The sequence below is a fragment of the Apostichopus japonicus genome, chromosome 9 (genome assembly GCF_037975245.1).
Source record: "Apostichopus japonicus isolate 1M-3 chromosome 9, ASM3797524v1, whole genome shotgun sequence".
NCBI classification, from domain to species: domain Eukaryota; kingdom Metazoa; phylum Echinodermata; class Holothuroidea; order Aspidochirotida; family Stichopodidae; genus Apostichopus; species Apostichopus japonicus.
Window position 1 is genome coordinate 17,099,065 of NC_092569.1, and position 25,398 is coordinate 17,124,462.

At 34.1% G+C, this 25,398-nt stretch overlaps 1 protein-coding gene across 1 annotated transcript in view; it reads right to left on the bottom strand.

The window, feature by feature from the left end:
• Nucleotides 1–23,902, bottom strand: part of LOC139973659 (microfibril-associated glycoprotein 4-like) — a 32,156-nt gene extending 8,254 nt beyond the window's left edge. The window contains exons 1-4 of the mRNA XM_071980481.1: nucleotides 23,696–23,902; nucleotides 23,150–23,414; nucleotides 22,702–22,916; nucleotides 22,244–22,549 (exon numbers count right to left, since the gene is read on the bottom strand). Coding sequence (XP_071836582.1) covers nucleotides 22,244–22,549; nucleotides 22,702–22,887 — 492 coding nt within the window. The 5' untranslated portion in view covers nucleotides 22,888–22,916; nucleotides 23,150–23,414; nucleotides 23,696–23,902. The remainder of the gene's footprint in view (nucleotides 1–22,243; nucleotides 22,550–22,701; nucleotides 22,917–23,149; nucleotides 23,415–23,695) is intronic.
• Between the last annotated feature and the right edge of the window lie 1,496 nt (nucleotides 23,903–25,398).

Genomic DNA, 25,398 nt, shown 5'->3' on the forward strand with positions numbered 1-25,398 from the left:
TACCAAACATTTTAGAGATCTTACTTTGTTTAGATCGCCGTATTAAGTTTGTAATATTTTTTAAGACGTCAGATACAGTGAGTGTCTGGAAAGAATCATATTTAAAATGTTTAGCAGATTAAATGATAAACGACATAATACCTGCTCAAAGTACTAAAGACATTCAGAGTGAGATGATACGCTGATTTGATATTTACTGTGATAGCTATGTCTATACTGAGGCAAAAATTACTCTTTGTCTGCCCACGACAAGGCGCTTCATGTATTATTCATTGAAGACTTTTATGACACGATAAATCTGACATTGAACCTACGATTCATATTTTTAATTTCAATGGTGGGCAATAGATGGTACCGGCGAAGCGTCTGTTTTACAGAAATGTCAACAGGCCTGAGCAAAGCCATTGCACTATTATGTTCCTTAAAAAAATATGAGCTTCCAAGATAAAAAAGGAACAGTACTTTACAAACGTCGTAGAATTGTCCTAACCCAATAGAGTAGTTAAATTGATGTACATCTTCTAGCCTTTGTATGCATATTTTTTTTCTTTAATTGAAGGGTATATAGAATATTTACCACTCTTACAGGTATAAACATATTTTCAACTAATGTTGGAATAGAAATGTTGCGTGGGTTGCCATTTCTTCATTATTGGAAGATGGTGAACATCCTAAACATTGTTTTAATGCAAAAGCAGCAAACTTGAGTAGGTTCATTTGTGGCATCAACACTACAAGAAAAAATACACCAGTCACAAACACATGTAGTATACAATATTCCTAATTAATGGTGCTGATAAACTCAGCCATTTTAATTGCAATATATATCTACAAAAATGTGCAAGATAAATATATTGTAAACATTTATGGTTTTAATAGTGATAATCAAAGGAATAAACAAATGCAGTCAATAACTTGTTAAGAAAAGTTTCCTTACAAATGGAAAGCCATCAGATTGTACAATGACAAGGCTGTTTTGAATATGAATTATCTGTCTCCTCTCTCAATCATAACTGCAACTTTCAGTGATGGTGAGAAAGTTATTTAATGTGCTTTTGTATGCTTGAGAAAAAAATAGTGGACAAAATAGAGCGATTATTCATATACCCTCGAACATTCTCTTGCCTGAGGTCCTAGGCTTGTTATTAATTTCAAGTCAAGAATAGTCCAGAATTAGATGGATTGAGAATCAGACACGAACTCCTTAGGCTGTAAGAACATACTGTTGTGTCTAATGTGTCTCATGTATATAGTGAAGCAAGTAAAGTGCACTATGGTTATAAACCATTTTGGGCTGTAAATGGACTGTTTATTTCATGACAATTACATATAGCTTACCACCTTTTCTTGTCTTGATATTTGAAGAAATATCTGAATACACTGCTGGTATGTCTCCCCCTTCTCTCCCAGAAATGAGTTCACCATGATAGGAGAACGGGTTTTAGGTTCGTGACACGAAGATCCGGCGTTCGATTCCTACCTTCGCCCCAAAAGGACGAAACCGGTCGTCAAGTGGAATTTTTCTGGTGTGTTATTCTTTATTGATTTACTATATATTTATATATATATATATATATATATATATATATATATATATATATATATATATATATATATATATATATAAATATATATATATATATATAGGAATAACAGAAAAACTGTTAAACAACTATATATTATATATATATATATAATATATATATAAATATAAATATATAACTTACCTCTGCTTGTGGAACACCAGGAATAATTCGACCTTCAACCTCACATACATCGGCATATTTTTTTTCTAAAATTTTCTGTTATTATTGATATTGATAACAACAAAGAGCCGTATATAGGACTCGGGTCAGCGAAATCTGTTTGTCTGTTGCGCCCATTCAGAGATCCTAACATTGCGAGAATTCAATATTTAAGTTAACAAAAGATCACCTTTCTAGAACCTGACACATATTTGGAAAGTGATAGGATTTGAGGATAATCCTAACAAAATGGTAACGTAAACGTGGAACAAAGAAGGCACTAAAATAGTATGAAATACACACAGTGCAGCGAGAAATAAAATATTGATACTTAAACGTGTGGTATCCTGCCACCTGATGATACATGATATTGATATGTAGTTCATCGTGTATCATATGAGTGGACCTAAGAGAAACGATTTGTGTGACATGAAATAGTTTGTTTCTTCTTGTCATGGCGACCAATAGAAGGATGTAGTTAGTTACATGTCAGCGTTGTTTGGTGTCTCTTATTATGTTGCACATCTTTGATAAACGTCGACCATAGAGCTATAACAGAAGCTTCTACCTCAGACTCTCTGAAAAGTCATAATAGTTTTAGTATTTTATAGCGATTGTTAGATTTAATTTGTGAAGCTGATTCACAATTCCTTTACTTTTTCTGCATTTTGACTTCCGATGGTTCCACGAAGAGAAATTTATGGCCAATGTTAGACTGCGTCATACTAAGCACAACTAAAATTCCCTTTTTTCAAGCTGTGAAATTTATCTTAAGGAAAAGTAAATCAGTTAATCCAAATGCTATTGGTATGTCAATTTATTTTATATTTGACAACTGTGTACTAAATTAACAACATTTGTTTGTAACTAATGAATACAGGTATATAAATGTTTGCTTATTTCAGTAAGTGCTGCGGTAGTTGGATCTTAGTATATAAAACATGGACAGGACCCCGATTTTAAGACCACAATTCCACACATCAAGTTATTATTTGGTACAATGACTTGGTAAATCGGATATATGTTCCCTCATGATGTTTGATTCAGAAGTAACATACACAGCACACTGTATTATTTACCTCAGCTTTTTTTTTATCATAAAAACAAATTTACTAGTGTATCACGCTCAATTGTTTTTAACGGGGTAATATTTGAAGGTAGTTTAAGCATGAACACATGACACAGTCATCGAGAAAGCACTACGCTCATATTAATACATTACCTATTTATCGATCGATATGTTTGTCTTTGATATGATTAACTTTCAAATTCAAAATTCCAAGATTACAAAGTTACATAATGGATGCAATTTATCTTAAAAATAAGGGATGTGGCTGCGGGGTCGTAGAATCCGAGCCCCAAGTAGGGGTTCCGGTGGTCCTCCATCATGATAACATTTGAATTTTAGAGATCAAATGGTGTTTGCTTAGGCATAGTTAGTGTATACATTAAATATTTAACAATGTCTTATCACACCCTGTTCTAATGAATTATGTGGAACACCCATCTCTCCCCATTGCGCACGCCACCATACTTTATAGCTTATCTATATATTTCCATGTTTTATAAGGCATTGTGTGACGATTACTATTGTGACTGTTTTACATATTCTAGACAGTGTTGATTACTTTGGATACAGTTTTTACACGTTTCTGGGCGTATAAAACTTGCACAGTACAAAACATGACAGTTGAGCTAATGTAAGAAGATTATGTATTACAATGAATCAGCGGAAGTCTTTTGTCAACATGGTCTCTACATTATACACTCTGAATCTTTTGAAAATAAATGCTGAAGAATAAGCTGAGACTGATGTTAAACAAAGTCTAGCATTATGTACAGAATTAAGTATGCTTCAAATTAACAGAGAGCGCCAGCAATGATAGAATATCCAATATAGCTGAACACTGTATTTCATGTCGCATCGCAATTATAGTTGGCTCATTAACAGGGTTGTCACGAAATGGATTTTGCGGGATTCCAATGTGACTGTCCACTTAATTAGCGGTCCATAGCACTGATGGATGTAACTACTTCTGTTAACTTTTGATTGGTTCTGTTGAGCAATGTGTTAGGGAAAGGTCATATTTGTAGAAATATGCAAATTTACAGCCTGTATGCAACTTCTCACAATAGTAATTTCCAAATAAAATTAAACTGTTAGCGAACTGCTTATCCACTAGAGAGCCTGTGTAAGAGAATGTGTAGGCAAATCACCACTAACAACCACAACATTCTCCTCACTTCAGATACACTTCAACGAGCCGTCCCTGGAATGACCAAAATCGCCTACAGACGTCCACGCAAGCTACGGGAACTTCTTGTGCGTGCTGCTGTTCCGCACCTCTAATATATAGTATTTTCCCACAATTTTTTTTACAACAAGTTTTGGACGGACTGGACAGATCTTAATTTTCATTCTATAAACCAAAAAGTTCAGCATGCATCCATTCTTATTTAAAATAGGAGCCATATCGCAAGCTAGATCTTTGCAAATTTAATAGAAAATTTTTCAAAAACATTCTCTGGGTGTGTGAGTATACTTCCCATGGCAATCACTCATTCACAACCTAACCTCACCCCACTCCTAAGTTTAAGCCACAAATAGGCACTTATACACACAGGATCTTTAAACATTATATTGTTGGAGATTGTCATATACCAAGATAATATCTGTAAACACACACACAGTTGTAGCATAAACATTCACCGTTATGCTTCAGTAACGGCCGTAAAACAACCATTTATCCAACTACCATAAAAAACTGTTATGTTAACTACAATATCTACCAAGGTATTGTTATTGTTCGTAAGTTTTAATTTAGTTTACGATAAGAATTTATTTCCGCTTATCATTTACTTCCCAAAGCAATACTCTGTACAAGGTAATTAACGTCATAGAAAATGAAGATTGAAGAGAGACAAATGAATATGATAAATAATGCATGCCGTGTAAGCTTTATACAATCGGTAGTGTTAAAGAAGCATCATCGCGCGGGATGTGGTAATGTCTTGTATATGACAGGCAGGTAACCAGCGTTCATGGTGTGAGGGAACACAATGAGAGAAAAAAATACCTAGCCTCCAACCACTTAACAAAATATTTTTGCGTCGCAAGGTTATAGCCTATATTGTTGCATGAAAAGCCAGCGTTACAGGTTTTCAATATTTCTAGAATCAATTCAATCAAAGTCAGAAAACAGTATAGCTTTTGGAGTAGATCTTTTTGAAACTTAGTCTGGTCGTCTGGTTAAGTGTTTCATCCAAGAATTGAAAACGAAACTGTTCATACTCAATTCCGTATATTAAATCCACATATCTACAGATGGTAGATGCAGGTAAATTCTTGCACAGTGTGTAAATATTTTTTTGCAACGTGACGTAACATGTTAGTCTTTCTTGACCGACCAGAAATTTCCAAAGTGTATGGGTGCCTTTAAACTCTTATCTGTTTAAAACTGATGCTATCCAGACGGTATATAATGACGAAGAAGAAGAATGCCATCTGACTGCGTGACATTATTTTACTACTTTATAAATACACTTCAAGTCCGTTGTTTTCAGAAACATCGATAATAATGCTCACCTCTTTCTTTCTATACGACATAGAAAGGTTTTCGTATAACTGAAGAATGGGGGCAATATAAGGTTACACAAATTGGGGCATACGAAATTACTCCACGTATGTGAAAACAAAACTTTAATAATAATACCATAATAACTTCATTTCTAATACAAAGTCTACAACTACATCGTTTCTAATAGAATGCATAATATTTTTAATGGAAATTTTTACTTTCTTGCGCTTAACTGTAAAATGTTAATGAAATGCAAAAAAACATGTTAACACGTAACATGTTAGTCATTCTTGACCGACCAGAAATTTCCAAAGTATGGATGCCTTTGAATCCTTATCTGTTTAAAACTGACGGTATACAGACGGTATATAACGACGAAGAAGAAGAAGAATGCCATCAGACTGCGTGACATTATTTTACTACTTTATACTACACTCCAAGTCGTCCGTTGTTTTCAGGAACATCGATGATAATTCTTACTTTTTTTCTCTCTATACGACATAGAGAGGTTTTCGTATAACTGAAGAATGGGGGCAATATAAGGTTACACAAATTGGGGCATACGAAATTACTCCACGTATGTAAAAACAAAACCATAATAACTTCATTTCTAATACAAAGTCTAAAACTACATCGTTTTTAATAGAATGCATAATATTTTTAATGGAAATTTTTACTTTCTTGCGCTTAACTGTAAAATGTTAATGAAATGAAAAAAAAAAAACATTCTTCTTAAAATGTCGTGTTTTTTTTTCTTTGATCTTACCAACTAGCATGTACATCGTTATGCATATGTCCCACGAACATGATCTATGGAACCTTCAGTTGCAAAGCAACATGTGTATATCCAAATGGACTATCTGGCTGTAACAGAGACTGTTTGGGTACTGGGGGTTGCACCTGTCCAGCTGGTTCTTTAGTCAAGGGAGTGACTGTATCAGTGCGAGTGAATGCGAGTGTTTCGTAACAGAGGCCAACTTTGTTATACCAGTGATAACTATTTTGTTCATATTCTCAACGATTTAATTCTAGAATGACGAAATATATGTTAACGATGACTGCACACAAAAGTGTTCTTGTAACAATAACCTACTGATCTGTGAAGACTAAATATGTAGGACCAACGCTGTATGTGATGTCAGGAACGAAATACGACAGAGTTATTATAATGATGGATATGGAGGTGACGGTGAAACTTGTGAATCATTGTACTATAGAGACTGCCAGGATGTGTATGACGCTAGACAAAGGCAAGATGGCGTGTATACAATCATGCCTACTGGATGGCCTGGTTTACCATTCGACCTAAATTGTAAAATGGAAAACGGTGGAGGATGGACCGTAAGTCTTGATTGAAACTATACAAATATTACAAATGTGATTCTGTGAGTTATTATAATTTAGTTTATTGCAGACGGTTATGGAAGTAAGAGTTTCTGTTTTCAGTTTTGTGCAACTTTTTTCATTTCTTACCTGTGATTTATTGTATTAGAAGTATTCTAGCGAAGGCTGCCATTCCTAAAATTTGCCCTCTCCCTTAAGTGAGGACAAAACCAAGTAATTATGTTGTCGGGCTTTATTTCCTAATTTAAGCTTGTCTGTTGGAATGCTTCAGCAACTTCAATCGTAATCTTTCTTTCATTATTGATACCCGCTATATTTTCAGATGTTTCAATGTCGTACCGATGGCGCTACTAATTTCTACCAAACTGGGATATGAACAAAGACGGGTTTGATGACAGCAGGAACTTGTGGCTAGGAAATGAAAAGCTTCATTACTTGACAAACCAGAGAAAGTACAAGCTTCGATATGACTTCACTACTTCTAGTGGATCTGCTAAATATGCTGAATACACAGTTTCAAATAGAGTCTGAACGCAACAACTACAGAATGAATAAACTAGGTACTCACAGTGGAGATACGAGTTTGTACATGCTTTGTTATTTGCACCTTACAATGGATAATACGTAACATAAAGTTTCTAGTATGTTCACATCACACGTCACGGTTTCAACACATCTTGATGTTAACATACGTGTATAAGTACTCTGGATCTGAAAACCTGCAAAGAGGGTTTGGTGTAACAATCCCCACCCCTCTCCCCTCTTACTGATAGGAAATCATTGTCTATTGACATTTAATATATGCTAAAATAACTTCAAATTGAATTTGGTCCTAACGGAGAACGAAATTATGGACTTTGCATAACGATTTTATAATTATTATTATAGCATTTGTAATGTATCTATGTCTCGGGTTGTCTTTGTGTTCAAACACGGTGTATAGCTCTTCGGGTTTAATTGTTTCACAGCAAACATGGATGATACTTTATGATCATTTAAGTGGATGTAAATACATATATATATATATATATATATATATATATATATATATATATATATATATATATATATATATATATATATATATATATATATACATATATATATATATATATATATATATATATATATATATATATATATATATACATATATATATACATATATATATATATATATATATATATATAAATATATATATATATATATATATATATATATATATATATATATATATATATATATATACATATATATATATATATATATATATATATATATATATATATATATATATATAATTTTTACCACTTGCTTCACATTTATTTCTTATTTACGACTTGGTTTGCCTACAAAAAAGTGGTAATTCTGTGTACATATACAAGTTTAAAAGCACCAGGGGTGCACTCTGTACAATCATAAACAATTGGTTAAAACGCCCTCATTAGCAAATTATACAAAGCCAGTTTATACTCTTCACACTTCAGTAGAATCACAGTGGTCAGGTGGTACGCACTTCGCTCTGTGACACAAAGACCCGGGTTCGTTGTCTACCCTCGCCTGCTGGTTTTCAAAATATTGAAACCGGTCGTGAAGTGGAATTTTTCTGGTGGGATGATTTTCCTAAATTAAATACAATGTAACTATTTCGTCTTTAATAGTCTTCTTTTGCGTCCAATATACCATTAAGTATATTCATTAATGTATGTGATTAATGGATAGCTAAAACTATCGTTGAATTACAGCAGTGGAGGTCATCTGCATATGATCCTATCAGAAACCAATAACGTAGTAAAAGAAATGAAAACTTTTGTTACATACTGTCAATAACATTGAAGAAAAAAAATTACGTTTTTATTTAATTTTTTTCCTGAGCTGAGCATATCAAATAGTGTATTCATCGGCAGCTGCAACAAAGACACAGAACCATTCTATTAGAGTTGTATTAGCTATTAATCTCTCGATAACCATGTCAGTTCAAGGTAACTAAAATCGAAACATGGCGTCTTAAATAACGTTTCTTTAGTGTTCCATATGCCAGTTGGTATTTTTTTATTAATGGCAATGAGAACTGACTTATTGTTTTAATCACAACTAGGCTTTATGCAATAGTTGAAAAGGAACTTTAAATTGATAAGAAAAAAAAGTTATAGAAAAACATTATGCATGATTTCAATAAAACAGCTCAAGGTGCACGCGAAGAAGCGGATATGTAATAAAATTGAGGACAAGGTTAACTGTAATAAACATATTCACACGCGATCATACATTTTGCTGTTATAGTTGTTTTGTCCGACAGGCACAAATCAAGGACTTGTCAACCCTTGTGAATTTATCCAGGGCTCCCTAACAAAATTACCAGAGCTTCTAACATACTAATGTTCAAACTTGTTATTGGTTAGAAGCTAGAGGTACAGTACCGTAACGTTATTGATTGATCTTATCTTACACACCAGAATCAAGCCATGCTATATGCCAGATTGCAGGTTTTAGGTGGCATACTCTTTTAATGGTCTATACCAATCCGCCACAATGTTCTCCTTCTGGAAAAGTGTCGCAGAGCCGTAAGATGACATCGTTTTAAAATGTTTATGGCTTGCATGTTAAAGAACATGTTAAAGAACATGATTGGAAGAACATGCGGTGCTAAAAATTGAGTCAACTGAGGCAGTGTTACACCGTGTAAGCTATCCAGGAGCAGCGTATGCCAATTGTTGACTACTGGGAGAAGAGGTGTGTTTGCAAGTGACGGAAACTCCAGACTGTGATAGCAAAAACTCTGTATGATAAGGAATATTGATAATGCTATACAATGTCAACTTGTCAGCTATCCAGTGATGGGTAGCATTTATCTCATAAGAACCTCTATATTGACGCAGAGACCACTTACATTTGTGATTTTATGTGTAAGTCGAAAGGGGTTTTAATTGACGTATGTTACCGTAATAATTCATAAGTTTCTTTCTTGTCGAATAGTTACACTGTTTAAAATTAGTTTATCGCAAGTATAACGATGTAGTGCTGTATCATATGTAACTGTACAAGTTATATGACACAAATATTGTGTCCATATTACAGAATCCTTGGCTACGGGCTATCTAGCAGGAGTGGAGTATGATGCAGCTGACAGTTATTTGTCAGTTAAGTACGATATGCTACTTGTAGAAAATCGTAAGATAGTATTCCAAACTTACAAAAACTTACAAAAACTGAATGACATTGATGTAATGGTCTAAATCTTGTGTGAGCAAATTGTAAACATAAATTTACATGAAATAACCATGAAATCTGTTTTGCTTGTACATGGTATATTTCTGTCATAAACTATATTTCAACCCCCACCCCTTTTTCAAATAAACAGAGAAGCGAAATATATCACATTTTAATACATATAGAAGCATTCAACGACTTTCTGTTAGAGCTAACATGTATGTAAGGAAATCATCGACGTCACACTTGACAATTAATATATCTACTTTTTAAACCTATCGACTAGTGACTGGGTATTCTTATTTATAGCTTGCGTCGATACTATGTCTGTAACAATGGTAGGAGGGATCAACGTAGTTTCAGTAGATCCTCCCGTCCTTGAGCCAAATGCAAAATCCAGTTGTGAGTGTTCTTATGAACATTTTTAATTGTGTTTGCATGAAGAGAAAAATATGCTAATTACCCAACATTCGACTGTAAATTTTATAGGAACAAAATACAAGATACTGCTTCAAATTTTACAAGTTATGCTCGGTGGTTAATAAACATGTTGTCGAAACGAAACATATTCTTAAACTCTTGGGCATGGAAGTTTGTATTCATGCATGATTACAACATATAACCTCATAATATATATATAATACGTTTACCCACTTGGCAGTGTATTAGTGCTTCCAACAGCTTCTGTGAATGGTACATCATCTGATGTCTGTGCAGTAGAAGATTTCAAGATGTCCTGAGTAGTTCTTGGAATTCCTTTGCCAGAAGAATATGTTGCAGAGAAATATAGGATCTAAGTTTGTTTTTATTTGGTTTGTAACTTATTTGATCAAAGTCAAGTACACTGTTACATATAACTTTATCTATATAAATGGGGCATTATGAAAACAATTTGGGCTAATCAGAAATAAGCTTTGTTTGGAAAAAAATCTTATTATTTGTATTTTGTTCCATTCTTATTTGAAGTTTGGCTTAATTTATGTTTATCGAGGTACATCCTACTCCCCTAACATCATCAATACCATTTTAATAATTCATTTAAAAATATCATTTACAGTAGATTTACAGTAGATCAACCATCTCATTAGTTAAAAAAGTAGTATTTCAGTTTTACCTTCATATAAGAGATACTGCCTGATGATTTTATTTTTAGTTTATGCACATAGACCAAAATAATGTGGCATTAATTTAAATACTTAATTTGAAACTATAAATTATCTTAATAAAATAAAAAATTAAATAATTTGTTCATTCAATTGTTCGTTTGAAAAGTTTAAAATCGTGTATGTCATAATGCATACAATAGTTGTAGTAAATTTATGTATGAACACAAGACTTGTCCAGAAGTTAAAGAGGGAAAACGACCATTAAACACAAAATCAAAGGAAGCTGCTATTGAGTCCTCCAATAAATAAATCACTGTACTAATGGTAACTATGTTCATCATGAAAATTAAATGTCTGTTGGCAGATCATTGACAAAAATCTGACTTTAATGGAATTGGGATACCCAGTAGCAACTGTATAACAAATCCAGATACAATTTTGTACCACGGTTTGCATCGGGAAATATATATTGAGGTACATCATTGCACTTTATTACCATAGCTTCGCCAAAAAAAAGAATTGTTTCAGAGTTGGATAATAAAAAGAACATAATTTGTACAATAAAAATATAGTGGTTAAGGTCATTAATACTAGATATATTGATGAATTGAGTCGAATGACATATCATTGGGTATATTTGCTCTATATCTGGGTCGGTGTCTGGTTGGATAGAATCCAGATACAATTTTGTACCACGGTTTGCATCGGGAAATATATATTGAGGTACATCATTGCACTTTATTACCATAGCTTCGCCAAAAAAAAGAATTGTTTCAGAGTTGGATAATAAAAAGAACATAATTTGTACAATAAAAATATAGTGGTTAAGGTCATTAATACTAGATATATTGATGAATTGAGTCGAATGACATATCATTGGGTATATTTGCTCTATATCTGGGTCGGTGTCTGGTTGGATAGAATGATATTTTGAGCTTATTGTGATTGCTAAAGATATATGCGCATCGCGTTATTACATAAAATGCCGATATACATCGAAATCCAAAAAGCCTTATATTGAGTTGAGTCTTAACCTATTTGGGTCCATATCGACCCAACTTGAAAATAGGGGTTAAATTAACTTTATTAAGTTTGGTTCATTTCTGTATTGATTTGAGGTTAACTGCTTGAAATTCTCAGTACTTGTTTGCCAAATTTAAACTCCCAACTTACCAGCTTAATGCACTAAAAGCTCAGTGAAAATGATACCGTGCTGTGCAATTTTCATATCAATATTCATTATTTTCATTGAGCTATCTTACGTTAAAAATCTTGAGTTGAATACAGTTCGCCAGATTTTTTTAACGAGTCTATAGATTCTACAAACTTCAATTCAATTTTGCAAGCCCCACCTATCAGATCATGCGCCAATCAAATATCTTTGTTTTGTTTACGACTGTTAGTCTTATGACTACTTCCAGTTTCGTGACTAGCCTGTCTTAGGTCCCTTGAGCTATTTCCGTCCATTGTAATAAACATACGGGTGTATTCAGACGCTTCCTCCGGAATTAAAAAAAAGGACTATACGGATATAGAGTGGCGTTAAAGTCTTGATTGGGCCTCGTGTGTAAACTTTTGTAGTAACATTTGTCTAATAAACATGCTGATATGGGCGTCGCAGTGAGTTTACGGTAAACCGTTCACATCATAAGGGCAACAGAAAATAAATATCTTTCTTACGATTGCGACAGCTTATTTCTATGAAACCCACCTGATCAGAGTGCATTCATAATTAGAAACATTGAATCTACTTCGGAAGTTTGTTTTCCGATTTCATCATCAAACAGATATTAAGACTTTTAGAACCATACATTAAGTTGTCACACAACTTCGTTTAAATCCTGCTGAGTCGTTATAGAAACCGTTGTTCATTGACGTTCTGTTCTGTTTTCAGGGATTAGTCCTATGTGATCAAATAATTGTCCCCCGGGGGGAAAAATCATTATACATTGTAATTACTTAAAATCTGTTCATTTTTGTCAATAGGGACCCAAGTATTGGCAGATAGGTATTGGAATGAGGTTTTAATTTGTATAACATTTTTTTTTTATAATTGAGCTAATTAGATTAGTAAATATGCAAATGAGGTTATGATACATACACTGTTTATACTTTCTTTTGCCCATTTGAAATTATTTTGATGAAATCTGCTGGACTTTTGATAGTTTGAAGAGTTCAAGACATGTTATTTTATAAGTAAAATATAATTTGATGTTGAATGTGAGGAATAAGACTGATTTTTCCTGCCCCTCCCTCCAAACTACTTGACCTACATGTATTATGTAATACAATGGTAGTCAAGCGTAACGATGAGTCATATAGGCCTATTGCGCGGCTATGGTACATGTATACACAATACTGTACATACAGTGTGGCTTACCATATCAGGATTTCATCGTCAGAATCTTCTTCAGATTCAGCGATGTCGTCATCCTCCAACAGCTGGATGGTCAAATTGCCCATAAAAAGAAGGTCTAACGCCTCTTAGTAGTATTTAGCCATGATAATATGTGCTAAATAGTTTACCGTTTCAATAACGTGAGTGATAGCATTTACCCTTGGTTGACCGAAATTCTATTGCATAAAAATGCTCGAGGTGAATTGCTAAGGATTACTCACAAAGTGGAGGCGCTATTGCTAAATTGTTTCTATGTAGAATTGAAGTTCAGTGTGGCGCTTCTGGAGAGCTAAACATCTTTTCTGTAGGGTGAGGTATTCGGGAGGAATATTTTCGGAAAATTGACCGTTTTTTGGCCCTAACATAGACCGAAAAACGTTATTTTTGACATATTTTCCCCAAATACAGAGCCATCTCTCTACATATGCCTGTGAGGCTCCTGATTTGAGTCCTTGTATGTCTTAGCTAGTTGTAGTCGAAAGGGTTAGTTGATTGAAGGTTTTCACTGTTCTCACAATTTCTTTGAAGAAAAAGGGAAAAAAGCGACCGGTTTTTGAATGTAAACAAATCTTTGAAGACAAAAAAAAAGTCCCTGTGACCCCCTCGGAAAAAGGTTGTTTATTGATGCAGGCTGTCTTATGTGCAAAATAAAGCTATGGGAAGAACCCTAGTGTTTTCCTATCTCCAGTAGTGATTTTCTTAAAGCATGTGTTTACATACGGGCAAGCGGCAATGAAGGATTATTAAGTGAATTTAGACAAAATTGATCTGGTATTCTGTGCATGTTTATTAGAGCCATTCCACTAAACTCGTCTGTAATGTTTAAATTGTCACTTAACGATTAGCAAACTGCCGTCTTGAACATGAAAGATCAAAATAAACCAATGAATATAAATATCTAAATGATGCTTTCACTTGACAAATAAATGCAATAAACCGGTATGTATGTAAACTTTCATCTCTGCCATGGCACACAGTCATCATAAAATATGTTAATACTATCCTCAGATAAACACCCTAGCCTGTTCATGTTGTTGGTGTTACGGTAGTAGGGTCCATCTCTTTCCAAACACTCCAAATTTGATGACATCACAATATTTTTTGTCTATGCTCCACTTTGCAGCGCCAGTCTTGTCAATTGTTGTTGTATAATAGCAAATCTTTCCTCCTTAGAAGGAATAAATATGACTTAATTTAAATTGCAACAGATTGGCTAAAATTCATCAACGATATGATTTATTTCCTCTTTGCTACCTATATCTATTTTTTTCTCAATAGATATTGTCCTGAGAAAGTATGCTAATTGAGTTTGAACGTTCGTGCTATTTGAGTAAAAATCAGTAAATTTGTTAAAACAATCACGATATCTTAAGCCTTTCATGTATGATTGACAAAGAAAATACCTTCATTTACGTCAAGATAATTTTTAATCAAATAATTTTCAAAAATATGTATGAAAAATAACCTGTATTTTATATACATAAGTAAATGCCATAAGTTTCAGAGAACTTATTTTTTTCAGATCCCAACATCTTTTAGTAATATTTTGTAAACCTCTGAAAAATTTCTCTGATGTTACTAAACGAACAGAATAATTTCTGTGTTATAATAACTAACATATTGTCAAAAATCAGCGAACCTAGTCACGTTTAGCATATGAGGCACATATTTTGAATACAGTACAGATAACGTATTATAAGACCAGTTTCTAAAACTGTCGATTGGAAATATATTTGTGTCTTGAAAGAACCACATTGAAAGCCTTATAAGATATAATGATGTTTTGAAAGTTATGTCTTAAAACAATCGTGACGCTCTATATAATATCATGATAAGTTCAAGCTGTTCGTGTTAAAATTGATAATCTTCAGAGCATCGTTGCCTTAGGTGAACATTTGGTGTCAATATCAGACCCTCACATGGTTAAAAATACAGCGACAGGAATGGTACAGCTACCCTTTCATAGACGTTTATCCCTTTTTTGAAGTTACAATTAAAACCTTAATTTTTGTGGCAGAATTACTTATAAAAGAAAAATATTATATATAGAAATTACGTCAATAACAACATGACATACAATGATAGGGTAACTTTATTTTGATTCCACTGAGCCGATAATAACTTGTTAATGACACATATCTATTTTAAGTATCAAGATAAGAAAAGTGTATTCGTCCACTATATCTTTAGAGTTATTGCCATAGTAATGATTGCATATCTTATGACAGATCTATCAACAAAAAATAATGCAACGCATCATCCTGAATCAAGCTTTGAAACAACCTTTTTTGTTAAGAAATACGGGGTTAAAAGCAAACGTTAAGAGATGCAGCTTACCCTTGGTTCATTGGAGCAGTAAATACATTCCGAAAACCATGGTGGCGATTATTCTGAATGGCTTCATAATTACTTCCGAGACGTCCCAAATCTACGAAGTAAATAGTTGAACACAGACAATGAGAGCTAAGAATCGCATCAAGACATCTGTTCTGATTGTCAAGTGTGAATGTATTCTATGTTTACCTGTAACTCTTTCAGTATAATTGAATTGATTCACCATAGCAACTCCAGAATCATGAAGTTATCATTAAGTTTCAAATATGACTGCCACAGTGATGAATGTAAATATTATTTTATTATGACGATTTATATCTAATAAATGAAATAAATTTGTTTTTTCACTAAAAAAAAGTAAAAAAAAAATAAGAACTGCAAGTTAAATCCATTCGTTTGGTAGGACTTTTAAGATTTAATCTTCAGATTTCGAACTTCATATTTATCATATATAACATATATATCATATATCATACATATCATATACATCATACCACTTGCTACAAATTTATTTCTTATTTATGGCTTGGTTTGCTTACAAAAAGTGCTAATTCTGTGTAAATTTACATATTCAAAAGGACCAGTGATGCACTCTTTACAATCATAATACTTGGTCAATACGCGCTCATTAGCAGTTATACAAAGACAGTTTACACGCTTTCACACACCAATAGTATCACTGTGGCCAAGTGGTACGGATATCGATCTGACACATCGATTCGATTCCTACCCTCGCCTGAAGAATCCTAAAAGATTGAAACTTGTCGTGAAATGGAAATTTTCTGGTTTGATTATCTTTGTCAATTAAATATTATATACATATCGTCGTTCATAGTCTTCTTTTGTGTTACATATACCATTACATATATCCAATAACGTATGTGATTTAGTTAAACTCTCGTTAAATTACAGCAGTTGGGGTATATCTGCATATCATCCTATTAGAAATCAACAACGTAGTATATGAAATGAAATCTTTAGTCACTCACAATCAATAAAATTGTAGAAACTCTACGTCTTTAATAAAGTTTGTTCTTGAGATGAGCATATCAACAAATTGTATTCAAAGGCAACTGCAACAACAAAAGGTCACAAAAACATCATAAAGAATCATATTGGCTATTAATCTCCCGATAACCATGCCGGTTCAAGGTAACTAAAACCGAAAAATAGCGTCTTTTATAACGTTTCTTTTGTGTTCAGTATTCCAGTTAGTATTTGTATTAATTGCAATGAGAACTGACTATTTGTTTCAATCACAGCTAAGCTTTATGCAATGTTTGAAAAGGATCTGTACTTTGATTAGAACAAACTCTTATAGAAAACACCATGTATGATTTCAATATAACAGCTTCTGGGTGCACGCGGAGAAGCGGAGATGTAATAAGATTGAGGTCAAAAAGGACGGAAGGTTAACTGTAATAAACAACTGCACACGCGATGACAAATTTTGCTGCTATAGTTGTTTTTGACCTCTCGCTGAGGAGATGTCAACCCTTTTTACTTTTTCCAGGGCTCTCTAACAATTACCACAGCTTCCAACATACCCATGTTTCAAGCTTTTCTATTTGTAATTATGCTACAGGTACAGTACCGTAACGATATCGACTGTTCTTATCTTGCACACCAGAATCAAGCCATGCCATATGTCAGATTACAGGCCTTAGGTGGAATACTCCTATTATACTATTTACCGATCCGCCCGAATGTGCTCCTTTTAGATAACTGCCGCAAATCAGTATGCTTTTGTCTTGACCTTTAAAGAACATGAATGGAAGAACATGTGGAGCCAAAATTGGGTCAATCAAAGCAGATTTAAACCCCTTTACGCCCCCAGTAGTAACGTATGAAAATTGTTGACTACTGAGAGAGGTGGTTTGTTTACAAGTTTGTTTAGGCTCTCATAGCAAAAACTGTGAATGACACGGAAAGTTGATAGTGCCATGAAATACTAACTTGCCAACTATCCAATGATGGGTAGCGTTTTTCTAGCGAGAACCTCTACCTAGACTTTGATACCACAATACGTTTGTGATTCAGTGTGTAAGTCGATGAGGCTTTTAATAGGCGTATGCTACCTTAATAATGTATAAGTTTCTTGCTTGTCGAATAGAGACACCGTTTAAAGTAACTTCACCGCAAATATAACGATGTAGAGATGTATCATATATAACTGTTATCATATATAAGTTTGATGACACAAATATTGTGTCCATATTACAGGATTATTGGCTACGGGCTTGCTAGCAGAAGTGACGTATGATGTAGCAGACAGTACGCACCGTTATGTCATTTATCAGTCAAGTTCTGTGTGTTTAAATAGTGCCAACGACTTAATATCAAAGATCTCCAAAGATCACAATTTGGTGAAGTTTTCTTAACAAATTGGCCAATCCTGGGAAGTAATCATACAGTACGATACTTGGAAGGCATTAAGTTTATCAGTATTTGTTGACATTGCTACTTTAACTTGTTATAGTATTCCTTCGCTCTGCTCATTCTACCACCTAAATGTACGAATGATAATAATGTAACTCTAAATAATTCAGAACATAAAATTATAGAGTCACCAGCACTGGTAGCAGAAAGCATTAATGTGATTGATGTAATGTCCATTAAACCATCTGAATAAAAATCCATCAATATGTCAGCTTTACATTTGATAGTAGATCCACTATATATATATTTTCACATGATAATTCATACTTCATCAGTATGATATAGAGGACAGGTCTGCAGAGAAGGGACCCCGGGTCACACACGGGATCGAAAAAAATATCGGATAAAGTAAAGCGTATTCTAATTTTTATCATAAAGCCTAAAAATGTTATGTTTACATAACCCTTGACCTAGAACCTTAAACCTTGAGCCCTTGAACCCTTAAACCTTGACCCCTTCAGTCGACCTGGCTCTGGCAGCCTGTTATAGAGAGCATGTTTTTATCCAATATGAGGTATAAATACGTATATTATTGTATATGTTCATCCTTATATTTCATAATTTTAGACACTAATCATATATTTTATTGAAGGATAACATTGTTTTCCTAATAACTGCAAAGTTACGAAGAAGAGAGTGGCAACCGTTTTCAACAAGATACTGACCAGGTCAACTTAATGAAGTAACTGGATGTGGATGCATTTGTATACCGGATGAAAGTTCAGACGGCGGTCAATTTTGGCAACCGAAGTACCCACGCCCCTTTTCCAACACAAAATCCACTCACATTCATGATTTGTTAATGAACATTTGTTTGTGAAAAAGGAAAATGAACATATGTTCTTTGTCTTTCTGCAGAGTATTCCCTACCCTCTTACCCTAATCCTCTCTTTGTCCCTCTACAGTTTATCTTATACCTCCCCTCTTCCCCATGTTGGTTTCTTTCTTCTCTCCATCCCGTGTCTACTAATCATCTTACTTATATCTCTTTTGTATTTACCTTGCTCATTAACATATCTGTATTATGTGCTTGTATTTGTCCCTTACGTTACTGTTACTTGTCATTTAGACTCTGAAGAAAATCCTGCTAGGATCGAAACGTCAGGCCCACTTACTTTTACACAGGCTTTTTAGTAGATAAGCAGTTTGCTAACAGTATTGTCATATTTTGGTTTAACATTTGTTTGTGTAAGATTGTGTAAGATTGCTTTAATTAACTTAAAGATCCTGATAAACGACACAGTTAAGCATATTCCTACTTTATAAACCTAACTTCGAATAGTTACATATTATTTAGGTAATTGTTATATTACTCGTTACTCAAAACGTTATCATATCTTGTAACTATTTTTGAAATAAAGACCTATAGGTCATGCCAATATGTGTTTATCCAGCTATACAAAGAGAACACTACGTACTGTCTGGTTAATGCAATTATGAAATTTGGAGTTCTGATACACAATTTATGATAGATGTTGGAATAATATCATTACTTCCTATTTAACAGAGTAAACATATTTCTTTAGATCCTTCCCCGTAACGGATGTAAGCCAAATTTCGTGACCCCCCCCCCCCTTCTCTTTATCCATTCCAACGCTCAACAAACATTTGAAATGTAAACAAAGGGTATATCAAGGAAGGGCGCTACCACGTACACTTTTGGAGGTTTCAACCACCAGAAGAAATCAGGAGGCCCTACCAACACCTCTCCACTTGCAGACAGACATTTTAAAAATTCATGAAGTATTCTTTTAAAAGTAAATATATGCAGTCGAAAATCATTCAACATTTAATTAACAAGTTGCAAAACATAGCACCATGTTTCATCTAAGCACCCTCTGTTTTTTACTAAAATTATCCAAGGTGACATACGTCCTCTAGACCCTTCTCTGTACAACAACATATCTTATCCTCCCACTACAAACAAATATGCCTCCGCCGCTAGGTTAAAGCCTACATCTTATCATGAAACGTTAGCTCTCGGACTCTTAGGATGGTGATAAAGATTCGTTTGTTCCTTCATACCATGAACGCTGGCTATCGGCCTGTCATGCAAGACATTACCACATCTCACGTAATGATGATTCGTGAACACTACCAATTATATAACGCTTACACGGCATACATGATGTATGCTTGCATGTTGCTAGACTTTGTGCAACTTCACCCAGCCCTGTATTACCCTGTACTGTTTATGCTGGTAGTACATCATCACATTGATATAACACAAGGGAAAATTCGTAGCTTCGACAACACAGAAGATAAAGATGGATGCCAACATCAGCATACGTAAATGTTGTCATGGTACTTTGACTACTTAACAACTTAGCAATGTCGTATCATTGACAAAAGAAAATATAAACTTATAGATACCAACTTATGCATAATTGCATATTTACATTGTAAGATACCTTAATTAACGGCCTAAAAACTAAAATTGCATATTTGGCACACATAAATTTGTCTCTATTCAATCGTGATTTTCTATTACGTCTATAACCTTGAGCAGATTATTGTTTTGGGGAAGTTTATGATAAACGGAAGGAATTTGTAGCGTAAACAAATGAACACTTTCGAACAGTAACAGTGGTAATTTAACTTAGTAGATATTAAAGTCTAGACTCCAAATCGTTATGGTTTCAAGATAAACGGGTCGTGTTTAAATGACCGTTATTGTAGCATAACGACAATAATTTATATAAGAACTGTTTTTTTATGACAAATACCTGCGTATATGAGAATTCCCAACAATATAAAAAGTTAACTATTAATTGTGTATACGTACCATAACTTGGCTTGAATTGGAGGGGCGCGGTGCGGATTGAGGAATTCTACACAAACATCCGGAGAAAGTCTTTGATAAATTTTCTATTACATTTGCTAAAGTCTAACTTGCGATCTGGCTCCTAGGTTAAATAAGAAAGAACATATGCAGACCTTACTGATTTATGGAATGTAAATCTTGATCTGTCCAGTCTGGCCAGGTGATGACGAAAACTCGCCCTACAAAATTGTGGGAAATTTCTATTGTGAGATGCTGTATACAAGCTGGAAACCGGCATACCCCTAAATATATTACCGTTTATTAGCATATTGCTCCAGTCAGAAGCCAATCAAAAGTGAGCAAAGTGCTATGGCCCAGCAGATTGGGTAGAATGTTACAATTGGATTCCGCAAGTTATATTTCGGGTCCACCACGGGTTTAACCAATAGAACAATTATGGTTGTGGTACGCCGACATCTTTGAGGACAGTGTTCAGCCATATTTGATATTCTACCATAATACTGATGTTCGTTGGCGCCCTCTCTTATATGGAGTCATATTTGTCAGTGACGTCTGTTAATATGAAGTCATATTTGAACACAAATCAATTGCAATTAATTGAGGTGACTGAAAGGGGAGAGACAATACACAATACTATGTTAGTTTGTATTATTTCATTACTTGTTCTGTTTTTTATCGGTTATTGCGTTCTAAGTAATGTGTGCGACTGATCCTACATTCCTTGAAATGGATTATAAACTATATCATTATAATTATTTCGTTGACACAACCGGAAAAGGGTGCGCGTGAAGTGTGAAAGGGGGGGGGGGGGTGGGGTGTTACACCAAACCCTCTTTGTGAGGGTTCCTGATCCAGTGTACCTAGGCATATTTTGTAGGTAAAATAACATCAAGAACTTTAACTTGACATCTTATCCAAGGCTAGGCGCAATATCAAACATGCAACAAACCTGTGTTTCCAATGTGAGTGCCCAGTTTATTCATTCTGTAGTTGTTGATTTCAGAATCTATTTGAAACTCTGGATATTCAGCATATTTAGCCGATCCACTAGAAGTAGTGATGTCAAAGCGAAGTTTGTAGTTTCTCTGGTTCGTCAAGTAATGAAGCTTTTCATTTCCTAGCCATAAGTTCCTGCTGTCACCAAACCCGTCTTTGTACTCAACCCAGTTTCGATAAAAACCTGTAGAGCCATCAGTACGACGTTGAAATACCTGGAAAGATAGTGGATAAAAATAATGAAAGAAAGATTATTGACTATATAGTTAGCACATTCCATTTTTTTTTTGCTTTAAATCAACACTTACGGTCCATCCTCCACCGTTCTCCATTTTACACGTTACGTTGAATGGTGAACTAGGCCATCCAGTAGGCATGATTGTATAAACGCCATCTTGTCTATGTCCAGCGTCATAAACATCCTGGCAGTCTGTGTACAAGGATTCACAAGTTTCACCGTCACCTTCATATCCCTCATTACAATAACACTGTCGTACTTCATTTTTTACGTCACACAAAGCATTGGTGCTACATCTGTAGTCTTCACAGATCAGTTGGTTATTGTTACAAGAACACTTTTGTGTGCAGTCATCGTTAACGGATGTTTCTCCATTCTAGAATTAAATTGTTGAAAATATTAGAAAGATATTTATTTGAAAATACATTTCATTTTTGCAGTTTGTGTTATCGCAATTTAATTTAGCTTACGTGCCATTATGTTTTATTTGCAAGGTCACGTGATATCGAAAGTCGTACAAATACTCACTGGTATAACCAAGTTGGCCTCTGCTACGAAACACCCGCATTCCCTCTCACTGATACAGTCACTCCGTTGCATAAAGAAACCAGCTGGACAGGTGCAACCCTCAGTACCCAAACAGTCTCTGTTACAACCAGATTTTCCGTTGGGATCTTCACATGTTGCTTTGCAACTGCAGGTTCCGTAGATCATGTTCGTAGGACATGGTGTCGTTGTACCCGCTAGTTGGTAAGATCAAGAACAAAATATGGGATTTTAACAAGAAAATATATATGTTTTCTTCTTTGCATTTCAAAATTACCTATCAGTCATTAAAAGATTTACAGTAAATCTCATGAAAGGAAGGACTTCTATCGAAAAGGTAATGCAGACTGTTGAAAAGGATCTAGTTGCAGATTTCGTATTAGAAATATATTGGTAATGACATTATTATTAACGTTTCGTTTTTACTTACGTGGATTAATTTCGTATGCGCCAATTTGTGTAACCGTATATTGCCCCCATTCATCAGTGATACGAAAACCTTTGTATGCTGTATAGAAAGAAGCTCCATTAGATAAATCTATATCCACACGAAGTTCGTAGTCTGCTTGGTTCGTCAAATATGATATCTTTTCATTGCCGAGCCAAATCTCAGTTGGGAGAAAACCAAATCCATCTTTATACTGTGACCAACTCCTATTGAAATTAACATCACCGCTGTCGCGACGTTGTATGACCTATAACAATAGAGAAGCAGATGGCGAAAACTATTACCACTTAAATACTCTCTCACAATTGCACACAAATATTGGGAATGGACATTTTATTTTACAAATTGTTGTAACTATTCACAAAGGTCGTCTCCAAAAATGATGGCTATTTTCCCAACTTCGACGTTAATGGGTGGAGGATGTAACATATTAATTACGCCTACACATGTTAAAGTCATGATCCTACATTCTAGCGAAAAGCTTTATCACGTTTAAAATATGACAAAAACATTTCAATGTAGACGTACCGTCCAGCCTTCTCCGCCAACGTCGTTGTTGCAGAAGACCTCAAATGGTTCTTCAAAGCCATCTGGCTTGATAATGTATACTCCGCTAGAGTTGGACGTAAAACACTGACTTTGGACGTCTCGGCAGTCCTTTGGATATTCAGAACGCTGATAAAAGCAGTAGTGAGCCACTGTAGCATAGAAAGAAAAGCATTGAAAATAATAAACTATGCTTTGTGTTCAATTTGTCAGACAAACGCCAAGAAATGACAATTATCTGTGATTTTAGGAGACGAATAAGAACCGCAGCAGCAAAGATGGAATTAGACATTAATTTGAAGTAACATGAAACACCTTAACATCAAATTTGGTACAAATATGATTATCTGTTTAAGATTATGTTGCATACATTTTTCTCCCCTCTCTCATTTCCCCTCTCTCTATTTTCTTTTTATTTATGTTTTTTTTGGGGGGGGGCGGGGGGTTGAAGAAGGTGGAGTAGGTGCGGGCGAATTTATTTTTATTCTAAAACAAATGTAAAAAGTAAGTAACTTGTCTTGTTTAAAAAAGTACATGTTGTATTTTTTTTACTTGTTTTAAGCTGTGAAAGTTAACATATTAAATGCTGTCTCACAAACATACTGTCAATAAAACTGCAACAGAAAGTCACCCAAAGTTTTCTTTAAAATTACTAAACACATTTATGTTGTTTAATTAGGTTTTTGTATATCTAGATGGAGTGGAAAAAAAACAAAGCATCAAAGTTAAACATTAAATATCTTACTTTGAGTGCCATCTGTAGGTGAAGGTAAACTTCTCCGATGAAAACTCTATTGATGAGAAGAAGAGTCACAGAAAAGATGTTAATATGTCCTGTTTATTTATAGTAACGTGTGTAAAGAACTATTGATTTTCTCAATCTCGTTAACCATGTAATCATTTACAAGCAAATTAAAAATGCAACACATTTTCGGAAAATATTACTTTGAAAATAATAAATATTTTAAATGGTTGTTCACCGACATAATTGCCTATTGCCTACATCACGATGTATGACAACTTCATTCATTACAATTATGCAATGTTTAATATTAATTTTAGAAATGTTTACCCAACTTGGGGAAACGCATAAAAAACAAATAAAATTCACTGGAAATATTTCCCATATGTCATTTTTTGGAGGTGGGGTGAGGTGGGGGACTAGAATTTGTCTAAAATTTAAACTCAATTTGAATGGTTATCTAAATCGATTCTATTGCAAAATTATTTTCAATACTTTTATTGATTTGTGCAGTATTTATTTTTTACTTTGCACTAGAAATATTTGCACAGGGTTTGGGTATCCATTCAAGGAACACATATGAATATGTAAAAACAGACTTAATCTCTCGCAGCGCTATGTAAAAGATGATAAATTAATAAAGATTAAGGAACCAAGTTACAAATTTGGATTTTGCTTTCTTAGATTAGGAAAAATGTGAAAGAAATATGTTTGTTAAGATTTAAGTTTATGAATGTATTTTATTTAAACAGTCATTCCAGCATATCTAAAGGTCGATAAGATATTTAGCCTGTATATTGCTTATGAAAAAAAAACGTGATAAATAATCTCCAAATGTTGAATTTACACACAATTCGGAATGTAGAAAACGTCGCAATATTTTTATACAGGTATTTTTTACAATGGAAGTTTATGTTACCAACATTGTATGGTTTCAGTTCTT